The sequence below is a fragment of the Convolutriloba macropyga genome, chromosome 12 (assembly GCF_964194025.1).
Source record: "Convolutriloba macropyga chromosome 12, txConMacr16.3, whole genome shotgun sequence".
NCBI lineage: Eukaryota > Metazoa > Xenacoelomorpha > Acoela > Convolutidae > Convolutriloba > Convolutriloba macropyga.
Window position 1 is genome coordinate 39746566 of NC_134479.1, and position 11808 is coordinate 39758373.

The 11808-nt window shown below is 33.8% G+C and overlaps 1 protein-coding gene across 7 annotated transcripts in view; it reads right to left on the reverse strand.

Moving 5' to 3' along the window:
- The window catches only part of LOC142350853 (uncharacterized), a 105839-nt gene extending 97594 nt beyond the window's left edge, over positions 1–8245 (reverse strand). For 3 of the 7 annotated variants that reach the window (XM_075402832.1, XM_075402831.1, XM_075402830.1), the window contains exon 1: positions 7306–8237. In XM_075402832.1, the coding sequence (XP_075258947.1) occupies positions 7306–7890 (585 nt within the window). In that variant the 5' untranslated portion in view covers positions 7891–8237. Of the gene's footprint in view, positions 1–7305 lie in introns of all 7 variants that reach the window. The other 4 variants (XM_075402834.1, XM_075402837.1, XM_075402833.1 and 1 more) reach the window with 4 other exon arrangements.
- Positions 8246–11808: the final 3563 nt, after the last annotated feature.

Below are 11808 nucleotides of genomic sequence, written 5' to 3' on the forward strand. Positions count from 1 at the left end.
CTTAGATATAAGCAAGCTTTTAGAATGATTCTCTAGTAGGACTTTGCTTCCAATGCTGATTGGTCGTCCGAGCTTAAATCTATTTCTGTATTCATGGGCTTTATTTGTAACTTGACGACAACGAGTATAAGTATTACAATATATGTTCTTAAAATCTGTTTCACGTTGTAGTACAGTATTGGATAATCTATTTTGTAGTAGATTATCTACCTTTTCGTTTCTACACGAATTTTTACAATGTGTATGTGACGGCAAGTCCTGACAATATTGAGATATACAATTCTTCTTATTATCCCGCAGCAATCCTAGTCTAAGCGAAATAGGTATTTGTGGCTTTATTCCGAATATAATCTCGTACGGCGTATAACCAGTACTATAATTCACTGCTGTATAATGCTTAAATGCAAATTTGTCAACAAATTTTGCCCAATTGTTTCCAGTGGTATTTAGAAAGTGTCTAAGATAGTTTGTAAGGTGCTTATTTTGAATTTCTACTTTCCCGTTAGTCCAAGGGGAATATGCTGTTCGTGGCCTCAGTGTAATTCCAAGCTCAAAACTCCAGTTTACAAAATCACTACTCATGAAAGCAGTACCGTTATCATGCACTATGTGTTGAGGTATTCCGAAGCTAGTTATAAATTTCTCCATTTGTTTTATAGTATCGTCAGAAGTAGCGGACTTAACAGCATATACTTGTACATATCTAGAGAATGAATCTACAACTACAAGACAGTAGTACTTGCCATTACTAGAAGGCCGAAAAGGTCCTTTATGGTCTATATGTATAGTGTGGAAGGGAGTTGTCTCCAATTCGCCCCATTGTTGTAAGGGTGCTTCGTTTAAATCGTGTCTTTTACTTTTATTCTTTTGACAATCTAAGCAATCGTGGATTAACATTGTAACCCATTTATACATTCCAGGCCAGTAAAAGAATCTGGATATATTGTTTAGGGTACTAGCATCGCCACGGTGGCCACTCATTGGGTTACTATGTGCTAGCTCGAAGCACTTTAGAAATAGAGAGATAGGGATACATATCTTTAGTTCGAAGGAACCATTCTCATTAGGTTTATTGTAACATAGTAGTTTATAATTCTCATCTTGTAATAATAACTTATATATACTCTTGTAAGCTTTTAATGCTTTACATTGTCGAGTCATATAGTAGTGTTCAGGTTCTTTGCCTGATTCTATCCATTTCCGTACTATATGTAATACAGGGTTTTATTTTGTTCTTGTAGTATAGTGTCAATATCTAGTTGTGCCTTTTTAGCAAATTCAGTTAACTTCGTTAGCAAATCAGAGCAATCTGATTTGACATTCTCATTATGTAGTGCTGTTGACTCTATAATAGTATAATGCTTTGTACGCTCTTTGTAGATTTCTTTTGCCTTCTCTAGTGCATGTATTAATGTTGGATCGACTAAATTATCTATAACATCACTAAATTCGTCGTCATTATATCCTGAGTCGTCCAATTCTACATAGTTTACTTCTTCTTGTATTTCACTATATGTATTATCCGATTGTTTACTATCTGTGAGCTTAACTATTTGATTTATATTTTTGCCAAATTTGAAATAGTCGGCTACAGTATGTATAGCATTACAAGAGTCTGTAAATCCTTCGGGTGCGTCAGAAATACTAAAATCATTATCCGATATATTCATTACTTTTCTTGTTCCACCTTATACTTGTGCTAGTATAGGATAAGAATCGTTAGACGAGTTTGTTTTATCCTCTTTGTGCAATACAGAGTAAAAGACTGGCTTTAAATCCGAAGTGTAGAAATTTATATCCTTAGGTATTGTTTTATGTTCAATCTGAAATTTCTTCGCTTCTTCTATTGGGACTTGTCGACTCAGTAAATCAGGAAATGCTAAGTTCTTGCCTTCGGTGTATATAATTTTTAAGTTCTGGAATTTAGTTAGGACGACTTGATATTTGAAAAATCTGTGCGACAGTTGTCCGCGCCTGGACCATAAAAATAGTATTGGCCTGTGATCGCAAAAGAGGTATATGGGAAATGGCGATCCTATTAAATAGAATTCATACGTTTGTAGTGCGGATATAATTCCGCATAATTCTCTATGCTGTGGGGACATTTTCTGTTCAGCTTTGTCGAATACTCTAGAGTTCGCTGATACAATTCTTTTTCTATCAGGGAATTGTTGTATAAGTATACAACCAGTGCCTAAGTTAGACGAGTCAGCATGTATATGAAATGGGTAGTTCGCATTTGGAATTGCTAGTGATATATCATGTACGAACTTTTCTTTTAGTATATTGAATACTTTCTCGTGTTCTTCTTCCCATTTGAAATTTACATCGCCTCTTGTTAAATCGTACAAAGGCTTAGCATCTATATGAAAATTTATCACATAGTTCGAGTAGAATCCCATTGCTCCTAATACGCTAAGAACGTCAGTTTTTGATTCGGGAGTCTTTAAGTTTCTAATGTCGTCAATACGCGATATAACTGGAGAAAGTGTATTTTCTGATATAACGTGTCCGAGAAATTTTACTTTTCGTAAGAAGAACATTGTTTTATCCGGTGCGGCTTTTAAGTTAGCCTCTCTTAATAGAGCATGATATTCTTTTATTATATTGAACATTTCCTCTTTAGTATTAGATTGTAGTAGTGTATCGTCAATATATGTAATAGCCTTCTTTTCTTTTATAAGAGGTCCGAATGCATAGCGCATTAATTTACTAAAGAAATTGGGTAGTGGTTTTAATCCGTAGAAGCCGACTTGATAAGTATACTGTCTCCCTCCTATTATAAATCCTGTTAACTTTTGTGTTTCGGGCGTTAGCGGCACTTGATGATAAGCACAAGAAAGGTCGCTGCTTGTAAAATATGATCCATTCACTCGGGTTATTAGGACTTGTAGTGGTTCTAACGGCCAACTTGAATTACTTGTGTCAGTAATAGAGTTTAGATAAAGAGCATCTATTACTAGTTTGACGTAATCCTTCTTAGGAAGGATTATGATCGGGTTAACGAACCAGCTATTCATATCGTCATGTTCATCTAGTTCTCTTATAATGCCTGCTTGTATTAACTCGTCCATCAGTAATTCGAGTTTATCCCTTAAATGGAAGGGTACTTTACTAGGTCTTTGCTTTTTGAATTCTGCATTTTTTATTAGGGGTATATTAAATTGTTGTTTAGTACGGCCAATGTCATATTTATGATGTGAATATACATCGTTGTCTGTAAGCAGTATATCTGCAAGTCGAAAGAATTCGTTCTCAGTCAAGTCAGTTTGTGTAAAATCGAATTTTTGTAGGAATTCCGTTTTATTGAAGTGAGTATTTTGTCCAGCATGTACACTTGTAGTAAATTTATCTATTAATTCTTTTACTTGATATTTTGAGCGGAATATTGGAAATTGTTCTCTTGATTTGGGTTGGCATATCTTTTTTGCCTCTTTAGAAAAGTCAGTGGCAATATCATCCTCGCTTTTACATTTCTCTACTAGTTCTCCTGCGGATAGCTCCATTATTTCGGCGATATGCTCGTCAGTGAGAGGACGATTTTCTATATTGTTAATTAACTGTAATTCTTTGCCACTAATGTATACATAAATAGTTATTCCCGTGTGCTTAAAGTGTTCTTCTAGTTCTTTAGCTATTCTTTTCCACAATCTGGGGTCTCCGCCACATGCTATCTTAGGCATAGCAATACATCTTATTCCGTCAAGCATAAGTGTCTTTTGTAGTTCACAAAATACTGAACAAGTTTTACTTGCTTCGTATGGGGGAGAGTTATAATATTCCTTCATTACAAGACTATATATAATTTGCCGACTATACTCATCTTGAAAATGTATTAGTTCGTGGTCTACCTTATTCTCCGATCCTATACTTTTAAAGTATTGTAGAATATTCCTCTTTAAGTTGGGGTATCTTTTAATAAGGGAGGCAGTAAAGCCTTTGTCTAATACTAAGTCTCTAGATATAGTATGGATAATAGGCATATTAGCGTCGAATATCGAATTTTCGTCAAAGTTAATATACCTAATACACTCAGCAGTTAGGTCAGTGGATTCGGATATAGTATTTGTAGTTGTATTTAGCATAAAACAACTATCAAGCTCTTCGCATTTATTTATAACAGAATAAGTAAATTCGTTACAGTCACGAATACTGTATTTTTGTGTATTGTTTGTAATATCACATATAGTAAATCCAATTATCCCTTTATTTAGTGTAACTTGATGATTTTTGTGGTTTTCGATGAGCAGGGGAATTTGTTTCTCGTTCTTAGTACAAATAGTATTTATAAAGCACAACTCGGTTTTTACTGTAGTCCTATTAGGTACAAAAGAAGTGCCTTTCGGAAATATATCTTGCTCACTACACTTGTGCTTGTAGAGAAATGTAGACTTAGGTGGGATATATAGAGGCTGGTGTATTATCACTGCGTTCAATTTAGAGACTTGGGGATATTCCTTTTCATTATTTAGCGAGCCATAACTAAGAACTCCTTTATCACTAGTCTTCAGTTCTACTGCTGGAATATCAAAGTATAATGCTTTAAGAAATGTATGACAAAAATCTACTCCTAATAAATTAGAAGTTTTCTCCTCAGTAACCCATACTCTATGATTTGCTTTATATTTCCCGTCTGTATCAAAGTATGAAGTTAGTATAGTGTAGCCTATCATGCGTATTTCGGAACCGTTATAAGTTCTTGTTTTATTGCCTGAAGTCTGGATATTTATTTGTTGCCCCAATTGGTTAAGCTCAAGAAATGTTGGGTAATTTATGATAGTGCAAGTTGATCCTGGGTCGATCATGAATTCTATTTCTAAGCCACTATGTTTTTTATTGTCTCCGGTAGCAAAGTGATATAAGTTCAAGAAAATTCGGGCTTTGGGATTTGATGTGATATTCTTATTTTTCGGAGACCGTATTAGTTTAAAGGAAATAAATCTGAGATAGCGTCACAATAGTCAACATTGTTTTCTTCCTGTTGAATCCAACGAACGTTATTTTCATTTTGTGTATTATAAGACTTTGTGTCTTGTTGTAAAGTAGGCCTTGTATTACTATGGGCTTGATTTCTATTGAATTGGCTGTTTTCACGCTCATAAAATTGTTTAGCAGCATATTCATTTTGCCGAAATGAATTTTCTCGGGGAAATCTTTGGTCATATTGCTTATTTTGGTTAAATCTATTGCCGTACTTGTAGCCGTTCTGGTTATTATAGAAAGAATTCGGGTTTTGAGCTCGGTTGTTATAACTATTATTTCTACTATTATATTGGTTGTTATTCCAAGCACCTCGTCTGTAGTTATTACTAAATGTAGGCTTGGTCTCTTTTTGCTCTAATAATTCTTTTCTTATCTTTTGTACTTCGTCGTCTAACTTCTTTTTGTTACAAGTAGAAATAGAGTGTCCGTGGTTTCTACAATACTCACAGAACCTAGTATTATTGGCTCGTCCTTTTATATTCGGGTCTCTATTGAAGTTGCTTGTATTTTGTATAGCACTTACTTCATTACTTTTTATTAAGCTTGTAAGTTCCTTAATTATTGTCTCTAAGGACGATATTTTGTCTGAAGGTTGTTTAGCCGAATTCTCATTAAAAACTATACAAGTTAAATCTTGTGTTATCAGATGTTCTTTTAAATCGTCCCAACTTTCGTTAGGTTTCTTAATACGCCGTTCATGTGCTTTTCGCTTTAATGAGGGGGGTTGCAGTCCCCTTATAGCAAAATCAATATATTTCTGTTCTCTTTGTCTGGATTGTATTACTGCTTCTTGCGCTCGATCAGCGTTAGCTACATTTGTTAAGTCTTCTGGCCAACCTTTATCAACCGCGTGCTTGACTCTATGAAAATAATTTTTTATTAATTCGCCTTCTTGTCTAGAAGCATTTTCTACCTCTAATCTATGCTTAAATTTATCACGACCGTCAGTAAATCTATCAAGAAAGTCGTTTTTAATATCATTTAAGACTTTAGCCTCATCGATAGTATTAAACCATTCTAAGGCTGTATCGGTTAAAAGGGACCCAAATAGAGATCTCTGTCTATTTTCATAACTCTTTTTCTTATCAGGATCAGTAGGAACAACTCCTAACGAAAATTTTACTTTTTGATCAACAGAATTCCAAAAGTCAAGAGCACTCTGACTGGGATCGTTACCTGAAAAAGTAGTTAAAGACACATTACTCAAAGAAATAGGAGCATCAGCCATTTTTATTTAAAATACTTGGACGTTTGCCAAGTCTTTATTTTATCTAAGATAAATTAAGTGTTTCTGTAAGTACCAGAGACAACTTTAGATAGTCTAAGAATTACGTCCTCTGGGTACAATTTATTTTTATTTGAGAACTTAGAAATTTTTCTAAGTCTTTTATTAAAGTCAGATAACTGACGAAAGATAGAAAATTTTAGTAATAGCTGATACAATTTTAACATATGATTTAAAACAAAGTGTTAAGTTCGACTTATTTAAGTCAGAACATAGAAATGAGACAACTTGGAAACTTTTCCTAAGTTTTTTGCCTCGCAGCAAATTTTATTTAAGTTAAAGATTAAAGTTAGAGTCTTTAGAACATAGAATTTACTAACCTTGAGTGAGCCTCACTGGTCGCACCAATTTATACTCGCCGCTTAAATGGGAGTATACAAAGAGAGTTTAACTTTAAAGTTCTAAAGACAAAAGGAATGGAATTAAAAATTTTATTATAAAAACAGTTAAGGCGGTACAATATGAATAATGAGTTAAGCAATATCGATATCATATGTTTACTTTATCAATTTATTGAGCAAGTGTGTGGTGACAATTGAAGAGAGGAATATCAGATGGCTAACTAAATTGGAATTGAAGTGAACAAATGGTTGAAGTGAACGATACTGAATAACTGGTTGATATAAAAACTGGCTTCCTATATATAGTCAGCAAAGTGGAAATTAATTTCCCATATTTTTTAAAAGTGGGATAAAACATCCCATATTAGTTTTTGGGATAAAAGTTCCCATTTTATTTTTGGGATAAAAGTTCCCATTTTCTCATTTTCAGTACAGAAGAAAAAAATTTTGAAATTGAAAACATGAAATAATTGCGTTTGCACGTTCAATTTTTATCTTGAATTCGATTTAACTTCCTACATTTAGCGCTGTTAGACTATTAATACATAATTGTTTTCCCAAAATTTCGGTAATTTTTAGAACTTTTGATTGTACACTGCCTCTTAAGCATATATTTTTTAAAAATTTGTTTTCCTTTGTCCATAATTTTTAACGGCCTTTTTTAAAGAAAAAAAGACTGAGAGTCCTTGCCTTGAGCGTCCTTCGTTTCTGCACCATTCCAAACGGATCTGTATCTCCAGAAACAGTCTCCTCAACAATCTCATAACAATCCTCTCCAATCTGAGGAACAATCGGAGCTACGGGTGCCATGGGTGCCTCGATCTCATAAACTCCAGGCCTCATATGAGTCGGATACATACTAGTAGCCGGGTGCATAAACGGTTGGTTGATGTTTAGGTACATGTTATTAGCTGGAACCACCATTTGCTGGTTTGTTTCCGGATCAATGACCCGGTAATACGCGATGGTCTGGGCGGCGGGTAGAATCCTAGGAGCGTCAACAAGGTACTGGACCGGTTGGTAAAGTTGGGTTGCAAAGATGTCGCCAGCAGTCGCGAGGGATCCGACGTTGTTGTACCTCACGACTTCGACTTCGGAGGGTGCCTCGCGTTCTAGACTCCTCATGCGTGCCCTGCGGCGTGCAGCCCGGGCTAATTCGTACTCTTGGTCATCTAACGCAGCTTTTAAGGCAGAATTTTTGTAGGGCTGGGTTAATTTCCGATCCAAAGAGAGATCCAATTTCGGGGTTTTTGTAACTTTAACCGATCTTCTGTACGGCATTTTTAATGCTATTAATAAATGACTTTTTACCAAAAAGGTTTAAATCAATGTACAAAAAATTAAGTACCTAAGGGCCAGAGTAATAAAGGAAATATAGTAGAAGTTAGTAAGAACAGCGAGCAATATAGTTTTGGATATTAGTTTAGTTTGCAAAATTGCGCTTATAATAAAATCTCGGCTCTACTTTCAGCACTAAAGCATGCGTCGTCTTGGCTTGTATTACGCTCTATATTTCCAACAATTTTGAAGCTGCACTGTTCTGGTTTTAATTTGGGCAAATTTTACTCAAAACACGCCATTAGGTCAGGAAAAGCAGTAAAATAGAATTGTGGGAATATTTACACAGGTTTTATGCCGATCGCACTTCATAATAAAGTTTTACCCGCATACTTCTGACTGTTGTGTGTTTTGGTGGGCTTTTGGTGTGATTTGGGTCCCGTGAATTTCTCTGCAAATTAGGCAACCAAGAATTGGTATTTGAGCAATTTCACTGAGAATTTTCCACTGATAAGAGAGAACGAAAGTATTCTTCGGAATTTCCATAGGGTATTTTATACAGTGAAGTTTGTTATTACGTTTATTGCGCAATTTAGTCTAAGAATATTTGAAATTGAAATGACCGCCGCTGTGCTGAAGAAGAAACAAGCTAAGAATGAGCCCATGCTGTTTATGTGCAAAATTGATCCATGGTCAAAAGGAAACCAATTCTCAATATAAAGCTCTTTGCGATAAATTTGATGTTAATCTAGTATCGGGTACTTCGAATCTTTAAGAACTTAATTGTAGCTTTTGTTTTTAAAAAGTCCAGCAGTGTTGAAAACCAGGTGCGTGGGTGTAATCGAAGTTTTACTGAGAAATAATCAAAAATTTGTTGAGCAACGGTAAAAAAATTTTTTTCAGCGCCGAGCAACTACATGGTTTACCGTTGAATGCAAGTTTGTCAAAATTGAAGAGTTTCTATAATCAAGAATAGCAAAATTGTCAAGCAAAAAAATGCAATTCCTGTCTAAATTATTTCAGATAAGTTGCTAAAAAATTTCTTCTCAAACTTTGAATGAAGTCGTCAACCTTTTTGGCATGTTTTGTGTATGATTCGAGAACTTGGTTTAAAACTTTAAAACTTACCATGAAACACCATAGAAAATAGTGATTCATTTTGGCAACATTGCTCATAAAAGGAAGAGTGAGCAAAATATGAAATAAATTTCAAATAACGCAAATTACAATAAATTAGTTGTTCAGTTTATCTCTTCATGGCAACAAATGTCGCATAATTCGTTTAGAGAGTTGTTCATTTAGCTAAAAATTTCTGCAATTCACCCCATTGGAACACGGCAAATAAATTTGGCAAATTCAAACTGACATTTTCAATACTGCATAACTATTAAAGTTTATATTTAATTCTCGAATATTTTAGAACAATTTGTTGAATATGAATCCCTCAATCCATTATAGAACTGTAGATACCATAAAACTGCTGTTTCCGGTACCTTAAAAATTCTAAAGCCGATCATAGATGATATAACACCGGCCAACTCAGCATAAAAGATTCCTTAAAATCAATTAAACAGTCTACAATGATTCCGTGGACCTACAAATTTGACAATAATGGTGCCTTATCAAACATAGAACGGACCATCCGTGATGGTACCTTACTAACCAGAATTGCACCGTGATTTGCAATATAGAAATGTTGCAAATGCTAGACCATTGGTTAACTCATTTTTCTTGGATGCTATTACCCTGATTATCAATTAAAAGTTTCACACAATTAAATATGAGTTCGCTAAAAAAACGAAAAACTTCCATTTGAGCTGGGAATTTCTGGTAATTCCATTTTGTCCAAATCATGCATTTGATGTAAAAAAATAGTTGACTAGCGTCAGTAGAGGAATATAACCTTTTTTGTTTTTGTGCAGTTCACCAGTCTTAATATTTTGAGAACATTTGGATAACGATATCTGTTTCGATTTATTATGGCTTAATTAAAAAAAATCTTTACATTATTTTGCAAAATATGTTTAAATGTTGGGGATGACCGTTTGTAATTTTTTGTTTCGAGAAAAGTGACAGGCTTTCGAACTATTTAACATGGCGTTACCTCCTTAAATTCGGGCTGAATAATTTGGTTTCTCCCGGAATGAAGCTTCAGAACATGTACATCAATGTTTACGTTGGAAACTAATAATTATTACGAAAACATCGATTTCTATGACAAAGACCAATTTCTTTCTAATTTTAACCATTTTTAAATTTCAACATCATTATAATAATTAGGCTTGGCAGCAAAATGATTTTTTTGCCATAGAAATGACAGCTGAGATCAAAATTGAGAACAACATAGCTCATCAAAACACTAAAATAGTAAAATTCTTCTTCCTGGCAACTTACTTACAACAAAGAGCAACTAGGAAAATTAAGAAATTTTTCGGCAAACTCTTTTCAACAAAATTAAGAGAAAGCATAATATAGAAGAAAACATCATCAAATACGGCAAATCACAATAAACGAGTTTATCTGATGGTCACAAACTATTAAACACTTACCATAAAAAATTGTAATTATAAAACAAAAATGCATCATTTTTATAGAGTTGATCATTTCATAATAAATATCTGCAAATCACGGCATTATACTGGTAAGCAAAAACGGCAAAATGAAATTTTTTAACAATATTGTCAATATTTTCTTTTGCTTTACAATATGTTCAGAGAGTTTTGTCAAAGGTGAAAACTTATGGAATTGTAGAAACCTTAAAATGTTTGTTTGCGTTAATTAACCAATTCGAATGCGGATCATGTGTGATGCAGCAGCGTGCATCAAGCAGACCGTAAAATGTTTTCTACAATCCAAAAATTGGCCCCAAAATGGTTCTTTGCAACTATAAATTTAACATTATTAATAGATTATCAACCAACGAGCGGACCATGATGGCGCCTTATCAAACAAAAATGCGCAATGAGTAAGAAAATAGTGATATTCAATATTGTGAACTATCACGTTACTAATTTTTCTGAGAACGTTATCAGTGCCATTTAATAATGGAAACTAAACTTGACAAAAACAAAAACAAATCAAAGAGTGGCTTCATTGCAAAACACGTAGAAATTGAATGCAGTTTTTTTTCTAATTCCGTTTTGTCAATACAAACGTCAACAATCAACTTATCTCAACTATGTTATAAAATTGAGCCTCGGAAATGCTTTTTTTCAACACAACTGACAGTTTGCCGAGTAATTGCCTTTTTAAATAAAACTTTCATTCAGTCGCATCAAAATTATAAAAGCCAATGTAAATGCGCTGCTCCCTGTCAATTTTTAAAATAATTCTGTAACTCTGCCAGATTTGAGAACTTGTCAATGATATAGGTTTGAAATTGTTTTCTTAAAATTTTTCGGTTTTCTTTACACGTTTAATTTTTTGGTCAAAAAGTTTTGGACGAGACTGCTTGGAATATTGTGGTAAGGCACATTACCAAACTTCTTTGTTCAAAACATGGAACTATCACTTAAATTCAATCGGAAACAGATTGAACAATTTCTTCAAAATGTCATTGGGTTATCAAACAATAATCCCAATCAAACTAATCAGTTTATCTAATTAAAGGAGATAATTATTTAATTTACAGAAACTCTTTTTGCTGCTATTCTGTCCATAGAAACAAAGCGTCCGTACACAATTTTTCAAATTGTCACAAAATCCCTGAGATTGATATTAAATTTCTTTCTTGCACCTATAATGGGATATTTGAAAAAATTTTGTATTTTCATCAAATCTGTGAAATTGTAGAGTGGTGAAACTGAATATGATTTTAGGAAAGTCATAAAATTGAAAAATAAAAACTATGAAAAAGTTTTGGAGTTTTTCAGATGAGGCAATATATTGATATATGGACGTGATTAGAATGACATTGTTTTC